This window comes from Haliotis rufescens, unplaced genomic scaffold (assembly GCF_023055435.1).
Source record: "Haliotis rufescens isolate VD_foot unplaced genomic scaffold, xgHalRufe1.0.p SCAF_6, whole genome shotgun sequence".
NCBI classification, from domain to species: Eukaryota; Metazoa; Mollusca; class Gastropoda; order Lepetellida; family Haliotidae; genus Haliotis; species Haliotis rufescens.
In genome coordinates, this window is record NW_025964334.1 from 34,414,355 (window position 1) to 34,438,396 (window position 24,042).

A 24,042-nucleotide genomic window follows, 5' to 3' on the forward strand; every position below is an offset into this window, starting at 1 on the left:
TTTAACGCTGCACTCAGCATTATTCTAGCTATATGACGGCAGTCTATAAATAGTGTGGACCAGACAATCTAGTGATTGATATCATGATCATTGATCCACACAATTGGGATACGATGACATGCATCAACCATGTCAGCGAGTCTGACCACCCGATCCCGTTAGTCACCTCCTACGACAAGCATAGTCGCCTTTTACGGCAAGCATGGGTTGCTGAAGACCTATTCTAACCCTGATCTTAATGGGTCGGTTCTTGTTGACTTCAAGCTGATGAGCAAGAGATATCCCGAGCTAGGTTAGTGATAAGAGAGATGTAACGGGTGACGTCACTTCCAAAATGAAGCTATGGAGGCAACTGGGTCCGGGTACTGATCACAATAGAATGAAGACATGATGAGGATAACTGTGGATGCAAGACCCTGAGGGACACAACACAACAACAACAACATCAACATCAACATCATAACATCAACATCAACATTAACAACACCGACAACCATTCACTGGTCAAAGAACGGATTGGGGACACTTGCACACCGTATTCTTCGTGCAAGGACTATAAGTCATCACAGTCTTAGTCAGGACCGTAACGATACACTATTTCCCAATACAATATGTACCTTCATAGTTCCTGATATAATACGATACACAAAAGTTGCCTCCTGCCATATTAAAGATCACGATAAAAGGGAACAGACCCAACTAAATAACGATGAAATTAAACAAATAATGCTTACTAACATTTAATCATACCAACTGAAAATAGTTTTTAATTTAATTTTATATATCATCCCCATGCCATACAGCATACCATCCTTCTATATGGGAATATGGGATTGCCTTGTGCTTACGATGTTGACTGATCACATTCCCCTCATATGAACCCTGTTTCTGGTGACTCCCATCATGATATAGATGGAATACTGCTGCAAGCAATGCAAAACCATAAGCACTCCTAACATCGCCTAGTCTGTCTCCCACTCGTCTGGAATGATTTGGCAAGTATTGCCTCAGCTCTAGGCCCGAAGTAAGGATTGTTCTGGGGTCCATGTGGATTTTATTTTCTTTATTTTGCAGATATATATCAATTTGTAAATAAGATAACTTTATTTCTGGGGCTAAATGTCAGTCTAAACATAGCCATGTATTATTTTGTATCTATAACTTCAGGAGAAGACTTAGACTCACTTCAAGTCTCTGAAATGCACATATTTTAAACCAAAAAAAAACAGTATCAAATTATCTAAATAATAAAATGATTGTCTTCATTTTCTGAAACTGCAGCTGTCTAGACTTGACAAATATCATAGACTTGCAAGGGCTGTATTGGACATATTTGTTTCAGGGCCTGTATGACAGACTAGGTAAGCTTGAGACGAGTATTGAAAGTACCGACAATTTTGTGAATGGTAAAAAGCCTTGTGCTAAGACTGCTTTGTGCAAGTGATCCCATGTATGTCTAACTAGACAAAGTACAGTTGAACACACATGCTATTTGGAAGCTGCGACATCAACATTCAGACAGCAGGAAATCATGTCGATTCAATTGCTCTGGTAATTTAAGGGACAGCAACTCTGCTCTGTCAATAGCATTGCCATTGACCACTAGACATGAACAATAAATGACAGTTAAGTAATGACAAACTCTGATTCATACATAGCGTGATAGAGGCCAAAATCTTTTAACATCCTGTTACATAATATAATCTAAATACAATATTTCCTCATACTAAAGCATTCATAGTTTGCTTTTGAGAATTTCAATCAGAAAAGTCTACATGTTTATAAAAGTTCCTTTGAATCTAATTATTTCTTGTATGAGAGTTCAACAGACACTATTCACTGCTACCATGACAACATTGATGTCACATGACGGAAGGTGGGGAGGGGAGATTACTCTTACCTGGCCAGGGGAAAACTAGATAGAAAAGAACATTGAGTGCAGAAATACATGGATATAGAAAGAAACATGTTTATCATAAATACATATAGGAATTATAGAAATATATAATCCTAAACATTGAAAGATTGAAAGCTAAGAAATGGGATGGAAGAGACTGGTCATTTCTTTCAGTAAAATGTAAAGCAAATTGTTATCAGGCAAAATATATATATTTAACTTTCTGAAAATATCTTGGGCAGGCAGCGTTTTGTTCTTAGATAAAAAGTTTTTTTGTTTCTTTTCTTGTTTAATAAATATTCCTGCCCTAGTTTAAATATAGCAAAAGTCAATCAAACAAAATCTTTGATTTAAAATTAAATTTTGAATAATTGTATTGTTTAAGCAGAATTACATTTTTTAAAAGAAGCCTAATATGTATGATATATGAGAGAAATATGCAGCTTTCAAGACATTACCTTAATCAAACATGCTCATAAAGATTTTCAAATATGTAAAAATTTCAATTTGGACAGATACAGACCATGAATATTTAGAAATTTGCCATAGATATGAAAGATATGTAATAACAAAATATATCATGTCATATAGAAGGAACTGAAATTCAGCAGTAGATTAAAAAAGATATCAAATTAATACAGATTAAAATGAAGGTCAAGCAAGAGCTCTTCAAATAAACACACAACTTAAACAAATCAACTGCAGAGATTAGGTGCATCCTCTGAATTCAGGGGTATATTTATTTCACATTGTTCTGATAAACACCCTGGATCTGGTACTCATTCATTGACAGGAAGGTACAGTGCATGTCTAGCCATTCATGAATGGCAATTGTCTTGACTATGCAATGTGACTTGTGTCATCATAGATTTAAGGAAAGATATTTAAGCCATATAATATTACACTCCGTTTATATTCATAACCATGACAACTGTCCACAGATTCCAGAATATCAATCTGAACCAATCACAAACAAAATACCCTCAATGAGGATACAAGTAAAATACAAACGAATCTCAGAGAGCAAACCACAATAAACAGTTCAACTGTTCTGGATAAATCAAAGTAATAGAGGGTTGCTATGGAAACCATACCTTGTCTTTCTCGAACTTATTGATGTTGTTCTTAGACTTCCTTAGATTCCGTTTGCCGGTGTCACCGAAGTCGCCGAAGATGTTGACGTAGACGTTGGCATCGGTGCCAGCGTATTGTCGCTTACCCGTGTGGACCTCCACTGAATAGCTCACCACTGTGGAGAAAATGATGAGATGGGAATCATCACAATAATAATGAATGTTGCTCATGCTATCACCCACTTGTTGGTTTGCCCCACCTTGGTCCTACCAGTGGGCATTTATGATTGTTTGTTTGTTGATTTATGCTGCAGTTGCCACACTCAGCAATATTACAGCTATATGACGGCGGTCTGTAAATAATCGAGTCTGGACCAGACAATCCAGTGATTGACATCATGAGCATCGATCCATGCAATTGGAATAAGATGACATGCATCAACCAGGTCAGGGAGCCTGATCACCCGATCCTGTTAGTCGCCTTTTACGACAAGAATAATCCCCTTTTACGTCATGGCCTGTAAATAATTTATTCTAGGCTAAACAAGTGGTTGATAGTATGAGCTTCTGTTGCATTCTGGTTTGGACTATTCTATTGAGTAAGTGACTTGGGTTTATCCCGATTATAACCTTGAGTTACTAAAATCCTCATTAGTCTAGACCTTCATTATTACGGAAAACCCCCATTCTGGACATTTACTATTACGAACTCTATACAGTGAAACCTTGCTTATCCACATGGTAGAGTTCCCAGTGAAATCATCAAAGGAAACAAAATTCAGGAATAACGAAGTATGGTACAGATGTAAACATTGCCAACCAGAAATGTCCAGAAGAAAGGGTTTCTGGATTAACAGGGTCCAGACTAATGAAGTATCATTGAATAAAAAATATAGTTATTGCTTGGAACCATTGATCTGTTAGACTGTCTGGTTCAACAAGGTTCCAACGTCAGTTTAATGTGGAGGAAAGCTCTAAGTGACTCAAGTCATAGGCGACATTCACTCCTTTGAAACAAACACATCTGTGTCAGTTCTGACAAAATTTCTAAACTTTCAGACATATGATTATATTATAGTGTTTAAGATGGTTTAAACAATGTTTATTTCAAATCAAGGATCACAACCAGGGAGACAATCTGTGATCTGAACCCAAGACGAGTGACACAACCAAGGGACACAACTCTGCACGTGTGACTTACAGGACATCGGTTTCTTGACGAGGGGGCCCTCGGCAGGCATCTCCCGTACGGTCTCTCCCTGGTCCTCATCCGTGGCCATCCACTTGTCACACGTGAAGATGTACCGGTCCTTTGTTGTCATGTTCTCCATCTCAACCTGTCAACAAGGTAAAAAAAAGTTTGAATTTTACAGACAATTGTCAAATAACACCATTTCATAGGAGTACGGGTTCGTATTTTAATTTTTTTTTTTTTTTACTGCAGTGTGAGGGCAGGGGTGAGAGGTGAGATAAACTTTACTGGGCAAACATACTGGCATCGTTGGTAAGCCAGTGTAACATACCTCCATGTCGGAATGACAAGATCTGATTGGCCCATGTGATCTTGATAACATACTGTGTAACCTGCCTTGGAGGGGAATAAATTTCTCAGCGGGGGCATAAATCTCTTATACCCCACCATGAACAATACAGGCTCCACGTGTATTTCTGAGAGGCAGAATAAATCCTTTATATCCTGCTTCAAAGCAAAAAGCTGCATGCTTTTCCTGAGTCAATGGAAGTCATGAGACATAGCACAAGTTAACTTCAGCTCAATTTGACAGCTATTTTCTATCAATTTTAAATTTGTGTTAACTCTTTCACATTATATCATATTACAACTTGTCGATAAAATAAATTCATTGTAGCAGGATCACTCGGGGTACACAGGGATTTGTGCGTCCCTCGTAGGTTTTATACCACTCGCCTCCTACTCGTGGGATAAAACCTAACTCAGGACGCATAAAACCTCTTGTACCCTTCATGATCCTGCTCCAACCCATAGCATTACAGTCAAGTCCAGTTACTCCGACATTGTTGGTTGCATATGATTATGTTGGATTAACGAGTATGTCGGATAAACAAAATTAGGTAGTATCAACGTTCGTGATCGAAAATTGGACATCCTGTCAGTAATTTCATTGGTCGGTCAAAGTTTTCGCGAAAGGTCGTTCTGACGTGACCTGTAATGGGATGTCGAAAGCGGTAGCGAGAACTTGTATACGATTTTAATGAGATTGAGGTAATCTAGGCATGTGATTAATCCTGTTTTGTGTATTTAAAAAATTAATGGTTTATTGTTAAGCAAGTTTATCACTGCAGCCGTTGAAATATGCAGCTACTCGCCGACTCGTCTTGCATCAAAACACAGGTCTGTGTAGTAGCGGGCAGATGACCACGGAGTACGCTGATAAATGTGTCGGATTAACGAGACTGATTAATGAGTGATTTCAGCATTTCGTTGCAAATTAGGTGTGTCGGAGTCGGAGTGCGAGACTGTCGGATTAACGGGTCTAAATAGCACTGATTAAATCGGTTCCCATCATTTGTGTCGGATAAACCCAATTGTTGGATAAACGAGTGTCGGATTAACGAGACTTGACTGTATATCTCTATTTTATTATGATAAGGGTCGGTCGGGTAGCCTAGTGGTTAAAGCGTTCGCTCATCACGCCAAAGACCCGGGTTCAATTCCCGACATGGGTACATTGTGTGAAGCCCATTTCTGGTGTCCCCCGCCGTGATATTGCTGAAATATTGCTAAAAGCGGCATAAAACCATACCCCACTCACTCACTCACTCACTATTATGATAAATACTGACAACCCATTCGCAACCAAAGCTTTGTTTGAGAAAAGACGTCTCAGTAACAGAATGTCTCTTATGGTTGTAATTTGATTGGACGGAGAATTTGTTCGAGATGTCGGTACATAAGGGATAATGGATCTCGAGATTATGGTGTGGGACTGTATGTCACACTTGTAGACGGAGAGTTCCCCCACCTTGTTCAAATGCCATCCAGAGAAGGCTCCCTTGTTGTCGTGCCAGACTCGAAGCTTGTAAGGTTTGCCGATGTCGGTCAAGTCCAGTTTGAAGCGGTCCATCTTGCCCTGTTCGAAGGTGTCACCCTTGTTCTCCAGCAGGTGGTCATCCGTCTTCCCTTTCTCTCCATACATCGTCACGTAAACGTTTGCATCCGTCCCCGCGTTCTGCAGGTCCGAAGTGTGAACCCACACAAACCATGTCATCTCTGGAATATCATTAAACATCATTACAGCTTGGACAAAGAATGTATTTAATGGTAATTATATAAAGGGATATATATATATATAGTTTCTTTAAGATACCTAGTGAACAGGTAAGGATTAACTGACCGATCACCATGGCAACTTGGCACCATGGCAGACCAAATGGCATCTTAGGACTGATCACCACAGCAGCAGGATCACCATTTAGACTACAATAGCAACTATTTTCGGAGAAAACAAGAAAATATTCAAGACTTGCTCATGCATAAACCCACTGACTGATCACCATGGCAACAGGACCACCGCAACGGTTTTTATTGAGATCATCAAGACGATATCCATACACTGACAAAAATGGCAAATTTGGACTGATCACCATGGCAACAGGACCATCATGGCAATAATTTCCAGAAATAATTAAAACAATATTCAAGACTTGCTCTTGCTTAGACCCACTGACTGTTCATCATGGCAACAGACCCACCATGGCACTTATATATCGAGATCAACAAGATGATATTCAAGACTTACTCTCGCTCAGACCGACTTACTCATAACAATGGCAACCTAGGACTCATCTCTGTGGCAACTATTTCTGGAGATATTCAAGAAAATATTAAAGACTTACTCTTCTCCCTCTTCTTCCTGCGAGACACCTGCTCATAGAGCGTCCTCTGGATGACCTCTTCATGTTCGTCACTGGCCAACCACTTGCCACAGAGGAAGAACTGCTCAATGCCGGCGCTAGCACAGTACACGGACACGCTGTCCAGGTACCATCCAGGTGCGGCGCCGCTGTTGTCATGGCCAATGATGATGTGGTCTAGAGGACTCATCATCTTTGCTACACCAATGTTGAAAATGTCGGTTTTGTTTCTGTCAAACTTTCCGTTATCGAGCCAAATCTTGCCACTCGTTTCCTTTCCCTTATCGCCAAACAGCTCAATGTAGACACGAGCATCCGTTCCGGCATTGGCTTTGTCACCCGTTGTCACGGTGATGATGTATGGGATTCCTGTTGTGAAAATTTTCAATTACAAACTGAAAACACTAAATTAATAACATGTTGATAGTAAAAGAACACATTACTGCTTCATCCCCCTTGATATATAGTCTGCAGAATACTAAACATTAAGTTGTACAAATTGATGACAATCCAAATAATATTTCAATATTTCTTGATGTTTTTTCTATTAACAACAAACATGACTTTGACTAATTTTGACTAAATTAACAAACACAAAATAATGGCATCAACTTTCAAAAGTATTGAGCCCTCGATCATAGACTTTAACGATCTGCAAAGCGGAAATAATTGTGATGACGATATATAATTCTGTTTAATCAAAATAATCATACTAAACAAATTAAGTGCAATATTATATGAAACAACAGCATGTAAATGTTTGGCATAGTGTTACTTTTTCACTTTAAAGAAAAACAAACTATTTTCCATACAACTTACAGTACATGACCATATGGATGTTACTTTTTCACTTTTAAGAAAAACAAACTATTTTCCATGAAACTTACAGTAGATGACCATATGAATATTACTTTTTTCACTTTAAAGAAAAACAAACTATTTTCCATATAACTTACAGTACATGACCATATGGATGTTACTTTTTCACTTTAAAGAAAAACAAACTATTTCCATACAACTGTGTGTGTGTGTGTGTGTTTAGTGTGGTGTGGTGTGGTGTGGTGTGGTGTGGTGTGGTGTGTGGTGTGGTGTGGTGTGGTGTGTGTGTGTGTGTTCCAAAATATGAAAATCCTCTCTCAGATAATATTACTGCCTACACCAATACAACATTTGGATTTCAGAAGAGGGGTGTCCGGACTCCCTAGAACAACCCCTCTTGATCTGCCAAGGAACATGCATTACAAAAACAACATTTTATGCACATAATCTTCCAACTTCTAAGTGCCCCTACCCCATGACCAAAACATGCATGGATAGCGTGAGTGACATTTACTGTTAGGCTCAGCATTATGACAATGGCAGTGAGTGAGTCGTGTTGCTTTGAACAGTATTCCAGTTACATAATGGTGTGTCAGCTTGATGTGGAAAGAAAGTCCAACATGATTCGGATCTGACACGTTTACAAAAACCAAGACACATATTCAGGGTGATCTGGAAGCTGCACACCAAGGAAACCTCTCTGTCTCGACATGGGGAAATAAACCTGCTTCCTAAACATGCTGAGAGAACACTGCCCGAGACAGTTTCCATAGGTGAGTCTCTATTTTAAAACAGGTGAAATCTAACGATCTTGTCTACTGTAAGTGTGTCAACTTGAGTATTGTTATCATTAAGAATGTGAGTCAATCTCAATAAAATCACATCTGAGTTCTCGCTGTTGCTAAACAAAGATCCGAGGACATCCCATTAAGGGTCACATCAGAACAACCTTTCATCCAACCAGTCAAAGTGTCGCTTACCAGATCATGAAAGTGACAGTCGGGATGTGTTTCCTAATCATGCAACCTCGAACACGTTAACACAGGGTATTCTGAACGACAGTTATGGTACGGACGACTGATTTCGTCAAAATTATCATCCATATCTAGCTTCCGTGCGATAAACATTTGAACAGAGGAGGCGTTGCACTGTACGTGGGAAGCACTGCCATACAATTTCAACCATATATTAGACATTCCGGAATGTTCATTTATTCAGTTTTCAAAATTTTAATTGATAAAAGTGTCAACATACTTTTCAAGCGTAGTCTGAAATGGAAATCACCAGGTTGAAACGAGTGCCGTAAAGCTCGAGAAAGCTGCTTTCTAATTGGCTGATGTCGACTTCTTAGTCATTTCAGTGGTCAGTCAAAGTTTGCGAAAGGTCGTTCAGACATGACCCTTAATGGGATGTCCTCAGATCTTTGTTTAGCGGCAGCGAGAACTAATGAGATTGGAATGTGAGTGTTAAGAATTGAGACATCAAGAAAGAGACGGAAGATAAAAGATGTCTGCCTGTGATCATAGGTTTATGAATTCTGTGAGTAGGTTAATGACACTTTCAGCATTATTCCAACCATATGACAAAGGGGGACACCAAGATCATACCCATTAGGGAAATCAAACCCTGGTCTATGGTGTTAAAAGCCAACACGTCAGCCACTGGGCTACCCTATAGCTTCTAAATGAATCCTGAACACTATGGAAAATATATAATAATCACATTCATAGTAGCTGAGAGAACATTAATGTCTGTGTCAACTTAAATCAAGGTATGATGCCATATTCAGATGTGTCTAGCTGGAAACTACCATCACACTTGTTTGAAGCAAAAACCAAACAAGTTGAATCACACATAAAATCCTCAAAAACTTCTAAAACTGTTCATTTCTGGTTCATTGCTGTGGTCGAATGACACTTTGTTACTTAGAATTAAGATAAAAAAAACAAATTTAAAAGCAAGGAAAATCTTTCGTTTGAATATCTTAATTCTTTCATGGATTAGTTAATATAAATGACTTGTTTTAAATGACTGATTTTGTTATAAAATGCAATTTAAATACAGAATGAATTAACTATCAAGGGCGTGTGTCTAATTTTATGCCACTTTAAGCAATATTCCATCAATATCAAGGTGGGTGACGTGGGATTTGAACCCAGGTCTTTGTTATGACAAGCAAACACTTTAACCACGAGGCCACCCCACTGCCCCAAAACATTCATGTGACATTCATTGATGTGAAATAATACAGCTAGAGTGACCTGCTTTGTGATTTGACCTTGAACAGGAAATCCAATGGTCAATAACATGAGCACTGATGGAAATGGCAGTGTCCTAGGTTACGACAAATACACATGCAGCATTCCTGTTCCCAACTAGATATCCATAAACACCCAAGCATGTAGTTATCTATCTAGCGTAAATATTGATAATTCCATTACCCGTCTAGCATGCTTATTTGACAAACAACATCTCTCATGCATAGAGCTTGTCTAAATGACGATATTTTACTCAAATCAGACAAATATGCACAAGAAACAGTTTTGCAAGACTTTGAATATACCAAGATCCGAAATCTAACAAATCCTTATATTGTCCTACATATTTGTCTGAATTATTGAAGAAGTTTAAGAAGTGATATACTTATTTCATCCTCATCTGTGAAATATTACAAGATTAATTAAAATATTGCTAAAAAGATCAAGTTTCATATTATTAAGATAACTTGTGTATTTTTTCAACGCTATTATCAAAGCGGGTTTGTGACAAAACACCTCGCATAGCTGTGAATAGACAACTAGGCAAGCAAAAAACATTTCACACAGTATATTTTCTACAAAAACAAACAAACTCCACACAAGTATTGTTGACGACCTTGACATAACCAGGCTGGGCCATTTACATGTGTAATGTAATAACATGTTACGAAAATTAGTTCATTCATAAGTTGAGAATCGGATGAGTGCTACAAGTATATGACATGCATTACAGCTGAGTGAGTGAGTATGGTTTTACGCCGCTTTTAGCAATATTCCAGCAATATCACGGCGGGGGACACCAGAAATGGGCTTCACACATTGTACCCATGTCGGGCATCGAACCCGGGTCTTTGGCGTGACGAGCGAACGCTTTAACCACTAGGCTACCCGATCGCCCCCATTACAGCTGATACAAGTAAACTAATTCTGGTTCCCAGGCAGTGTTTCATTCATTTAAACTGTTGACAGCATTCTATTTCTGTTTCAGGCAAGACCAGTTGTCTTATAATGCAGCAGTTTAACAATTACCATATTCGACGTAATGAGCGCTCCGCTCTAATAAGAGCCCGTGGCGATATATGCCAATATACTACTCAAAAGAAGTTAAGGATCACCTGATTCTTTCATATTGGTAATGTTAATCTGTCATGGCATGAGAGATTAACTATTGTAATATGAAAGAATCAGGTGATCCTTAACTTCTTTTGAGTAGTATATATTGGCCAGTGAACAATCCCAATTAGCACCCCTTCCGATTGATCAATGTGCACAAGATTTAAAATACGCACTCATGTGTTATATGCACCCTTATTATGGGCTATTAAATTCTGGAAAAATATATCTCTCGTATATAAACATTTCAGACTGTCAGCATAAACCACAAAATTTATCTTTCAACTTATTTTTTTTCACCAAAATAATATTCTAATAAGAGCCCCCTATTTCTAATTTTGAGAGCACCCTGGGCGCTTATTATGTCGATTACGGTACATACTTTGTAGCAAGTGAGTTGGGTTCAACAGTATGTTAGTTTTATTGTGGTGTGTCAAAGAGATGCAGGTCTGGTGAAACCCAGGGGAACGGTACCGGTTATAATCAGGGTGAACCGGGATTCGAACCACGACTGTACGTTTCTGGAGTGATTTAGGGACGCAATTCTAAATAGTGAAAAGCTGCACCTCAGACAACTGGGCCTTATGCTCAACTTTGTAAGTTTGTGTCAAGGAAAAAGAAATTAGCTCTATAATAAATGGGATTTTTTAAAACTTGAAATTAATATCCTTGATTCCTAGTCTATGAATTTTACATAGATTTCTGAATTTTTAACAAACTAAAAAAACTCAATTTAAAGAACTCATGAAAAAGCAGAATTGGAATGGCCCAAAACAAAATACTAAATTTTTGTTACATACATTTTAATTGTGGCAAACAAAGGCCACCTCACCACATCAATTTTCAAACCTGCCTGAGAACCGATTTCATATATTTTTTATCGTAACATGTAAAATTGATAATTGACAGTTGATAATTACCTGTATCTGAAAGCAGGAAAGAGAGAGACACGCAGTAATTAATGGTCATTAATAAAACGGTTAGGGCACACATGTACACAGAAAGTCAGGGTGATTATCTCTGATTGTGTCAAACGTTCACATATAATGACAAATAAATAAGGTTCCCCAAAGGGTTATAAAATTTATTTATTTTTATTAATAATATTGTATCCATTAATAACCAGTCGAACTTTTTCAACATCTGCAGTTATTAATCAGATTATTTTTCAAAATAATCACTATTGTGTTACACAAAATGATTTGTTAAAATATGAAAAATTCATTTCATTCAAAGTATACATTGCATATAAACATCTGACCTATCTGGTGTTATAAACAAATGTAAGAAACAGGCAATGCATAAGAAATTAGGAATCAAATACTTCAACAAAATAACTTTCACAAATATGTTTTCATCATCTGGATTTGCTAAGAGGAAAAGGATTGATAAAGAGAAACGTAAAATATAAATTAAATATTTAAAATGGATATGAAACTATTCTTTGAAACTGATTGAAAAAACTACATTCTCAGTGTTGATGCATTCTCAATTATCCAGTGAATTATATCTCCATTCTAGCTCGCTTCCATGGACATATTCACTACCATATCTTTGTTATGAGTTGGGTTAACTAGTAATGAATGACACAACACTAAAAGTAGCTGCCAAATAAAAAAGGACACTGTTTTAATGAGTAAGTGAGTGAGTTGGGTTTAACGCTGATTTTAACAGTATTCCAGTTATATCGCGGCGTGTCAGATTAATGTTGGAGGAAAGCACGATATGATGCAGGTCTCAGACATTTACCACTTTGGTGAAACCCACGAGCACGGGTATGGTACTGACAAACCTAGAAACATAATCGGGGCGAACTGGGATTCGAACCCACAATCGAAGGTTTCTGGCGTGCCCAAGGGACGCAACTCTCCACAGCGAATTGCGGCAGCTTAGACGACTGGGCCACCCGTGCCTCCCTGTTTTAATGAACGCAACAAACTGCAATATCAACACTACTCGACATGTCTTATTGCATAACATCTTCTCAACAATGGAGAACACACTGTAGCAAAAGGACTTCCCTCCTGTCTTTATATTCATGCAAACAAGTTTTCCTGTCTCCTGATGTCATCAAATATTTTGAGCACTGACTCATACGAGGCCATGATTTTGACTGCCAAACTCACATTCGTAAGTTGGAATTTGATTGGTTGTTGATTTCAAGCTCAGAGCCAAATTCAGTGCTCAGTTATAGTGATAGGACAGATTGGAATGGTGTCTTCACTTCTGAAGTGGAGCTATGGTGGTGAATGAGTCCAGGCTATTTAATTTAATAGAATGGAGATTTAATACCCTGGATAACGGAGGATGGTGTCAATGGAACTATTGGAGGACGTTCGTTCAGTAAGTCACAGGTTGCTTGTCTGACACTGTCACGATGTTTACACCTACCAGGGGCTGCTTCCATTGGTCCCACGTTGAGGAGGAGGTCTCGTGATATCTGTCCATCGTCCTCGTCGGATGCGAACCATCGCCCACACGGGAACTCGTACACAGAGCCCATCTCCACATCATCGATGATGATCTGAAATAATCATTGTTGTTAAGATATGCATGTAACATAACATTCTCCTGACCAAATCCATCATTTCATATCTTTTATTAAATTTATATTTGCAAAATCATTTCAGGGCAAGTTCTTTCGTAAAACCTACTTTCCCGTCAAAACATGCTCTTGTTCAAAGTTGAGTAAAATTAAACACACATAGAGTATTCGACGCAATAAGTGCCCTGCTCTAGTAAGTGCCCATGGCGATATTTACTAATATACTGGCCAGTGAACAATCCTAATTAGCACCCCTTCCGATTGATCAATGTACACAAGACTTATTTATTCGTGTATAATAAGCACTCGTGTGTTATATGCATTATATGCACCCTTAATTAAGGGCAATTAAATTCTGAAAAATACATCTGTTGTGTATGATACGCACATATATTTCTTTTTTTATCATTTCAGACTGTCAGCATAAACTACGAAATTTACAATCTTTCAACTCTGTTTTTTCTCTCACCAAAAAAAATATGTTCTAATAAGAGGCCCCTATTTCTAATTTTGATAGTGCCCCGGGCGCTTTTTATGTCGATTACGATATGTTCCTTTATATATTTTCCTCAAACATTCAAACCAATGGCAATCAACTCCTGTCCCTGAGCTGCACATGACCACGCTCATGAAACGGATAGGTCATAAGAACTGGCATCATAATTACTGCCAGGAAGTGATCAATGGTAGACACTCTGGCCTCTTAGAGTGCCAACACTGGCCCTCTCTTGACGCAACTCAGTTGCGCCCCCGATCACGTATACGTAACAAACAGACGTGAGTTTTGTACAATGCTACAAGAGACGCTGGTGGGAAATTATCAGACAATATGATCAGGGGAAGACGGAGCTTCAGACTCTCTGGCCCAGGATGTGGTTCAGTCCTCAACTCAATGCCGGCTAATTAGCGGAAACATTCTCAACTCAACTCATCAGAGGGAGGACAATTTATCAAAATATCCAGTATTTATTTTTGCTATAACCTTTTCTTCCTAAATTTCTTCACTGCTAATTTGGTTATAATTTTTGGTTTAAATATTTTCTATATGAAATTTTCTAAATCAAATATGTAGATTTTAATAAAGAATTTTAATTATAAAATATCTATCTTTGTTTGCATTTTATGTGAAAATAGATTCTTGGTGAAGTTTCTAAACTCAAACAGCTAATATTAATCCTTAATATCACAATTTCAACTTATCAAATATCAAAATTTGGTTTTAGATTTTCTCTTCTGTTTTGTATGAATTTAATGTTCAATAGAAAATGACTTCAAAATGAAATTATCTACACGTGTTATAAAAACGTGTTCCTTTTCAGCCCCAGTAGCTGATTTGAAAAAGAAAATTAGTCAAAAAGTGCAAATTTGATACTCATGATATCAATAAAATGTCTAAGAACAAGGTCATTTTATCCAATGGAGTAGGTACATTTATATCATTTATACATAAAGGACATGTTTTAATATCAGATCACTAAATGTTGTATACAGACCTCAAGCTCAGTAGAGAGATAAATTGCTTAGTACTTATAACTTGGGGTGGGATGGCTGGGGATTGTGGGGAAAGTGCCCAGCTAAGACATGTAAAACAAGTAATTAGATTGGTATGCCATTTACTTTAATTAGTATTCCCAGTAGATTGGTATGCCATTTACTTTAATTAGTATTCACAGTAGATTGGTATGCCATTTACTTTAATTAGTATTCCCAGTAGATTGGTATGCCATTTACTTTAATTAGTATTCCCAGTAGATTGGTATGCCATTTACTTTAATTAGTATTCCCAGTAGATTGGTATGCCATCTACTATAATTAGTATTCCCAGTAGATTGGTATGCCATCTACTTTAATTAGTATTCCCAGTAGATTGGTATGCCATTTACTTTAATTAGTATTCCAAGTAGACTGGTATGCCATCTACTTTAATTAGTAGTCCCAGTAGACTGGTATGCCATCTACTTTAATTATGATCCCAGTAGATTGGTATGCCATCTCCTTTATTAGTATTCTCAGTAGATTGGTATGCCATATACTTTAATTAGTATTCCCAGGAGATTTGTATGCCATCTACTTTAATTAGTATTCCCAGTAGATGTGTATGCCATGTAAGTTTATGAGTATTCACAGTAGATTGGTATGCGATCTACTTTTATAAGTATTCACAGTAGATTGGTATGCCATCTACTTTTATAAGTATTCACAGTAGATTGGTATGCCATGTACTTTTATAAGTATTCACAGTAGATTTGTATGCCATCTACTTTTATAAGTATTCACAGTAGATTGGTATGCCATCTACTTTTATAAGTATTCACAGTAGATTTGTATGCGATCTACTTTTATAAGTATTCACAGTAGATTGGTATGCTATGTACTTTTATAAGTATTCACAGTAGATTGGTATGCAATCTACTTTTATAAGTATTCATAGTAGATTGGTATGCCATCTGCTTTAATTAGTATTCCCAGTAGATTTGTACGCCATGTAAGTTTATGAGTATTCACAGTAGATTGGTATGCGATCTACTTTTATAAGTATTCACAGTAGATAGGTATGCCATCTACTTTTATATGTATTCACAGTAGATTGGTATGCCATCTACTTTTATAAGTATTCACAGTAGATTGGTATGCCATCTGCTTTTACAAGTATTCACAGTAGATTTGTATGCCATCTACTTTTATAAGTATTCACAGTAGATTGGTATGCCATGTACTCTTATAAGTATTCACAGTAGATTTGTATGCCATCTACTTTTATAAGTATTCACAGTAGATTTGTATGCTATGTACTTTTATATGTATTCACAGTAGATTGGTATGCCATCTACTTTTATAAGTATTCACAGTAGATTGGTATGCCATCTACTTTTATAAGTATTCACAGTAGATTTGTATGCTATGTACTTTTATAAGTATTCACAGTAGATTGGTATGCCATCTGCTTTTACAAGTCTTCACAGTAGATTGGTATGCCATCTACTTTTACAAGTCTTCACAGTAGATTTGTATGCCATCTGCTTTTACAAGTCTTCACGGTAGATTGGTATGCCATCTACTTTTACAAGTCTTCACAGTAGATTGGTATGCCATCTACTTTTACAAGTCTTCACAGTAGATTGGTATGCCATGGACCTGGTGAGGAGCATACTGACCCAAAAACAAAATCAACCTCAAAAGAACTTTTTTTAAACCAGTGCAGTGAATTGAGGATCCACCTGTTATATAAACACAACCTTTGTAAAGCCTGCTTAGACCAGACAACTTTGTTTGTTTGTGTTTCTACATGAGCCTGCTCCAAAACTTGACAGAGTAAAAAATAATGAAGCAGATGTAAAATAAGTTCATTTCTAGATTGTTTGTTGAAGTTTAATTTAACAATAAATTTCATATCTTAAAGAAAAGAAAAATGCAACCCTCAACAAGTTACATTATTATAAGACTTTTGTTCACATATACCTTTGTTTTGTTTCTGAAAATGTTCTCTTCATGGTTTTATTGGACAGGAAACTTGTAAAACGACAAATAAATCTAACCCGGCCTTGTTTGAATTACATAATCCTTCAGACGCTATTCAGACAGGTACATTTGTAAAATGTGTAATTTGGGACTTCGCACATGACCTACTCAAAATACATCACAAAAGAAGTCTTGATGAGATTCTTCCGCACAGCTCGCACAGACAAGGATATCCACTCAACATGTCAGTCACATGTGCAACAGCTATTTACACAACACATAAAAGAATTTACCGGGAGACTATCACAGCCTACATGGATGAAACAAGGTAGGAATTGAAAATGTATAGTTTGCATAATTATTACAAAATGTTATTTGACATTGCTTGAAAACACATTTACCAGTAATGATTATACATTAAGCTATCTAATGGAGAAGTATGCTCACATGTTTTGTCTTATGTTTTACAGATTATGATCTACTTGCATGTTAATATCATATCATCCTCTGTATTAGTGCTTTTATATCAGGTTACAAGTCATTTGAAACCCTCACAAATGTGGGTTCACTTCACATGACATTTCCATGAATTCATAAGCAATGAAAAGAATCAGATAAGAAATTACAAACTAATTATATATAGAACGCTCTTCTATTTTTAAATTTTTAAATTTGAATATTCCGTCCTCTTTACAATGTTAAAATGTCTCCTAAAACTGTATCCTAAATACACTCTGAAATACTTAAGTATGGTGCTTACAAAACTAATTTTTACAATTACCAAAAAACATTAGCCAAGAGCTAATACGTATAATTGAGTACCGTGCACATATTCAAACATTTCATATTTTAATTGAGAGTGAGTATGGTTTTATGTCGCTTTTAGCAGCTTTTTTGTCGTTGAACCCCTACCATCTTTCTAACTATCCATAAATACTTTCATTCATCCTTTGATCATCTATTCTTTCTATCTATCCATAAATACTTTCATTCGTCTTTTCTATCTATCCATAAATACTTTCATTCATCCTTTCATCATTTCTATCAATCCATAATACTTTCATTTATTCTTTCATACTTTCATCCATTCATTCTTTCTATCTATCCATAAATACTTTCATTCATCCTTTCATCCATCCATTCTCTTTAACTATCCATAAATAGTTCCATTCATCCTTTCATCATTTCTATCTATCAATAAATACTTTCATTCATCCTTTCCATCTCTCCATAAATACTTTCATTCAACCTTTCATTCATCCATTCTTTCCATCTCTCCATAAATACTTTCATTCAACCTTTCATTCATCCATTCTTTCCATCTCTCCATAAATACTTTCATTCACCCCTTCATCCTTTCTATCTTTCCATAAATACTTTTATTCATCCTTTCATCCATATGTTCTTTCTATCTATCCATAAATACTTTCATTCATCCTTTCATCCATCCATTCTTTCTATCTATCTATAAATACTTTCATTCATGATTCTTTCATCCATCCATTCTTTCTATCTATCCATAATACATTTATTCATCCTTTCATCCATCCATTCTATCTATCTTTCCATAAATACTTACATTCATCCTTTGATCCATCTATTCTTTCTATCTATCCATAAATACTTTCATTCGTCTTTTCTATCTATCCATAAATACTTTCATTCATCCTTTCATCATTTCTATCAATCCATAATACTTTCATTTATTCTTTCATACTTTCATCCATTCATTCTTTCTATCTATCCATAAATACTTTCATTCATCCTTTCATCCATCCATTCTCTTTAACTATCCATAAATATTTCCATTCATCCTTTTATCATTTCTATCTATCAATAAATACTTTTATTCATACTTTCATCCATCTATTCTTTCTATGTCTACATAAATACTTTCATTCACCCTTTCATCCTTTCTATCTTTCCATAAATACTTTCATTCATCCTTTCATCCATATATTCTTTCTATCTATCCATAAATACTTTCATTCATTCATGATTCTTTCATCCATCCATTCTTTCTATCTTTCCATAAAAACTTTCATTCATCCTTTCATTCATCTATTCTTTCTATCTATCCATAAATACTTTCATTCATCCTTTCCATAAATACTTTCATTCACCCTTTCTATCTATCCATCCATCCTTTCATCCATCCATCTGTTCCCTGTATGTTCACATACTTAAGCCAGGTATTTCCAGGGAGCATCAGTAGTAGTGTACAGAAAACAAATGGACATTCCTGGAGTATGAGGTGTTGGGCCACACAAATGACAAACACTTGCTTTCAGAGTGTTGTATCACAAACTCAGGTCAATGTTTCCTCAGCTTATACATCGTCAGAATGCTGTGTAACTCAATCACTGGGACAAGTCTACTTCCTGGGTACCCGACCCCCTATCACCTGACCCCCTATCACCTGACCCCCTATCACCTGACCCCAAATTACCTGACCCTACCCAGATACCTGCTGCAGGTCTCAAGAGTAGGCTATAAAATGTCCAATTGAGAATTGTTTTAAACAAGTCCTGGCAAAAAAACTACTCAGATACATGTATAAAACAATTTGAACATGCATACACCGAAGTTGACTGAAGTTTTAATTTTACTCAAACAGTCGGAAACAAAAGCAAACATTTAGTGACTTGAAGTGTAACCATAAAGTTTTATTATTGTTGTCATTAAACAATATATCACGCGACTAACCACGGCCTGGGTTGTCGGGTCACTACCCGAGTCCTACTCAGGACCCACCTGACCCAAGTAGCTGATTTACCCATTCCAGTCCAAGTAAAATACCTACACAAAATGAGGTGATAGAATTTATCTTATTTCTTTGGGGAACTACAGAAACATATACAGATATAATTATCGTTCTGGTGTTTCATAAGCCCAGTGTCTGCTCTTTACACAGACACCATATTGTTATGGGTTTTCGACATTGGTCTTGAAGCATAAGGAGTTACTGACAGACATGTAAAAATCACTAACAATTTGGATTTGTTTCAAAACTTTAAACAGCTATTAAGTCATTATTTTAGGAGTTTTCATTTATTATAGTGATACTGTTCAAAGCACATCCAAGAGCTTTCCATATATCGATAACACATCGGGTTTCCAAAAGGGCTCACGTGACCAGACCCTAATTCATTATGGTCGAAAATCATGTTTGAACCCGGTTTAGATGTGCAGAGGATATAGAAGTATATTACGTGTCTCTTCATGATATATAGAAGTATATCACATCTCTCTTCAGGATGTATGGAAGTATATCAAATCTCTCTTTAGGGTAATTTAAAGTATATCACATCTTTCTTTAGGATATATGGAAGTATATTACATCCCCCTTCAGGGAAAATAGAAGTATATCACATCTCCCTTGAGGGGGGTAAGCCATGCTGGAATCACTCAACTCTGTGTTGGGGGTCAGGACTTCCTGTCCCCACCCAGCTATGTCCCAAGGGGAGCCCTGACTTTATCAACACAGGGGTTATCGCCATGTCAGCAGGTGATATATATCCTGTTAGACACCCACTTTGTCTGGCTACCGGTACCTGAAAACTTCAAGTTCTAGTCCTGAATATGTCTCTTGTCCAAGTGGGGTTGGGAGTGGAGTAGGGATGGGGTTTGGAGCACAGGTTGTCACAGGTAAGAGGGGTTTACTTAAGGTTTGGAGCACAGGTTGTCAGGGGTAAGAGGGGTTTACTTAGGATTTGGAACACAGGTTGTCACAGGTATGAGGGGTTTACTTAAGGTTTGGAACACAGGTTGTCAGGGGTAAGAGGGGTTTACTTAGGGTCTGGAACACAGGTTGTCACAGGTAAGAGGGGTTTACTTAAGGTTTGGAACACAGGTTGTCAGGGGTAAGAGGGGTTTACTTAGGGTCTGGAACACAGGTTGTCACAGGTAAGAGGGATTTCCTTAAGGTTTGGAGCACAGGTTGTCACGGGTAAGAGGGGTTTACTTAGGGTTTGGAACACAGGTTGTCAGGGGTTAGAGGGGTTTACTTAAGGTTTGGAACACAGGTTCTCAGGGGTAAGAGGGGTTTACCTAGGGTTTGGAGCACAGGTTGTCAGGGGTAAGAGGGGTTTACTCCTGCTGATGGTCTTGCTACGCTTTTAGCAACATTCTAGCAATATCACAGCGGGGGATGCTTGTTCTCTGAAGTAATTTAGCACAAAACCTATTGATATAGCACAAAACCTATTGATATCATAGCACAAAACCTATTGATATAGCACAAAACCTATTGATATTATGATGTTTTCTTACAGAAATACCAATAAAGATACTTTTATGCTAAAATGTTACCATGTTGAACGATTTCCTTTATGTCTCTATGGTAAAGTGTGAATTTGTTGGCAATAAATTGATTCATTGCTAATTGTTTTCCATCATAACAACTTCTGAATGCAGGAATTAAAAATGTCTGCTGGTCTGTTTCAAGAACATTTAACTTTTCTGAGATGTGAACTTCTAAAATAGTTTTGATTTAATCTGATTGTCCAAATGGAATAAGTGAGTGAGTATGATTAAAATTACACCATATCATGGCAGGGGACACCGGAAAATGGGCTTCACATATTGTACCCATGTTGGGAATCGAACCTGGGTCTTCAGCATGATGAGCCATTGCTCTCACCACTAGGCTACCACACCGCCCCTGAATGGAATAAGAAGGGTGTTAACATGCTTTGTATCAACTTCACCATTCGACCAGAATTTTTGTGTGTGCAAATCTGATGATGCACTCCTATCTATCTCTTCACAGTGGGTGGTCCTGACTTTATCAACAAAGAGGTTATCCCCATGTGAGCAGGTGAAACATATCCCGTTAGACTAAACACAGGTCTGAATATTTTTATTCGATGTTTAGAACATGTTTTAAAAGTTTTGCTCTCCAGAAATTGGGTCTCAGTTAGATGGTACGAAACCTGAATGTGAAATAGTGCGCCTTTATTGATAAGTCAGAGAGAAGTTGTATAAACTACATGTGATTGTACTGTTTGTTTTGTTTGTTGTTTAACACAACATTGAGCAATATCCCAGCTCCATGGTGGCTGTAAATAATCACGTCTGGACCGGACGCCATCGAGGTACGATGACACACGATCAACTAGGTCACAAAGCAAGGCCACGATCAGCATGGGTTGTTTGGGGATCTATTCTAATCTGGAATTGCCATGGGGATCCTTTAATCATAGATTATAAAAGTTGGACGCGATCTGTATAATCACCAGGTGTTCCCTACAACTCTCTCCATCAATTGAAGAAAGAGTTCCAAAGATATGTAAATTTAGAATGTTCAAAACGCCAGCATGTATTTCCTTACAAAATAAACAGGGGAAATGCAAGATATTTCTTCACACAACATACCTTGTCCTGAAGCCTCAATGAAACTAACATTTAATTGAAATAAAAAATAAGGCAAACATAATATAAGGAGAAACGTTCACAAATCCTGTTAAAAAAGTATAATTTATTCAGAGCTTCAACAACCCATCGCTTTTAGTAAACAACCTAAATGAATTTAAGTCATAAAGAAATTTTGACATCCTTAAAATTAATTAAGAAACAAAGTCTATTCATCAAAAGACTAATGGTCAAATGGAAGTTCACCCAAGGAACACCCAGATAGAGTTCTCACTCCAAGCACAGATAAATTACATTCCAGCATTTCCACGGTAACCTAACAAAGAGATTCCTGTTATTCTGCTCTGTCAGAGTCTCTTGAGCATTCTTCAACAATCATCAATTATCTCAGTGGGCAAAACTGAACTCTCCCTGCCCTCCAGTAAGCTTATTTCACCTGATACTCCACAAGTCTCCTATACCTTGGACTGATCAAAACCATTTTGTCGACTCAGCGCAACCGCAAGGACAAACAAATACAAGCAGGTATACATGTCTCCACAATGAGGGTATTGTGATTCAAACTGCTAGGCCAAATTTTATACTTCTTTGTTTAATGATTTTTTTGGTTCGGTAGATGGATATAAAATAAAACAAACAAAAAACATTTACATTTTGGGATGGTTTTTCAAATATATATCAGAAAATGTTGCTATATTTGCAGTGTTCAAGAAGCAGGTAATGTCAATTTTGCAGTTTAATGTTTTGTATGCACATTTTTTTTATGGTAAACATGCCTGATTTAAAAAAATGAAAACAAGTGCTATTTAGATTTTCAACATTTCAACTCTTTAGTTACTTTACATAAACAATGACCAAAAAAGTTGCTTGAATGAGTAATAAATATTTAAACAAGAGACTATTTCTTTACAATATTATTATCCTTGGTACCAGTGTTTTAAATATAAGCAAAACCGCAGAGGATATATGTACTATTCTCAAACACTTGTAATTTTTAATAAATTTGACTCAATCTTTTAAAGAAATTGTTGTGTGATGAAGGCCTGTCTGAAAATGAAAAATACCTCAAAAATAATATTCCCATGCCGAAAAAAAAGACTTGGACAGAGTATCTGTTTTATCTGTTAATCATTTGATCAATTTTCTCAATAATTAATTTCGCAGAAATGATTAAGACCAGTTCAAAGCCATCTTGACTACTGAATGTGAAAACAAGGGACAAGTGAAAGATTTAACACATTTGGTCTCCTGTGTTCGTGCAGATGGGAGTGCAGCAGATAAGTGAAAGGCATGGCAGCTACAGGTGTCTCCTTAAGAAACAGAACACATGTTTTAGCGAAAATACAAGTTGATGATAATCATATGGCTATTAAGCACCAACATCTTCCGTCCAGGCCTGCCACCACAGAGAGCTGCTCCGATTCAGTGTCTGTTACCATAGCTGCACTTGACAGCATGTCAAAATTGTTATAATTCTCAGTAATACAAGCCCCGCTAGATAAGTGGGTTGGGAGCACATATTTTGTTTTACAGATACTGGCCTATTTTAATGACTCCTGATTGAAAGTTCATATGTGGAATTTGATGGTATATGTTTTCCTTGTTCTGTGC

General features: G+C 37.0%; 1 protein-coding gene across 3 annotated transcripts in view; it reads right to left on the bottom strand.

The window, feature by feature from the left end:
• The window catches only part of LOC124117576 (lipoxygenase homology domain-containing protein 1-like), a 116,715-nt gene that overhangs the window by 40,656 nt on the left and 52,017 nt on the right, over positions 1-24,042 (bottom strand). For 2 of the 3 annotated variants that reach the window (XM_048385526.1, XM_048385525.1), the window contains exons 12-18: positions 13,446-13,578; positions 11,975-11,980; positions 6,847-7,233; positions 5,973-6,220; positions 4,172-4,307; positions 2,992-3,146; positions 1,901-1,915 (exon numbers count right to left, since the gene is read on the bottom strand). In XM_048385526.1, coding sequence (XP_048241483.1) covers positions 1,901-1,915; positions 2,992-3,146; positions 4,172-4,307; positions 5,973-6,220; positions 6,847-7,233; positions 11,975-11,980; positions 13,446-13,578 — 1,080 coding nt within the window. The remainder of the gene's footprint in view (positions 1-1,900; positions 1,916-2,991; positions 3,147-4,171; positions 4,308-5,972; positions 6,221-6,846; positions 7,234-11,974; positions 11,981-13,445; positions 13,579-24,042) is intronic. The other variant, XM_048385527.1, reaches the window with a different exon arrangement.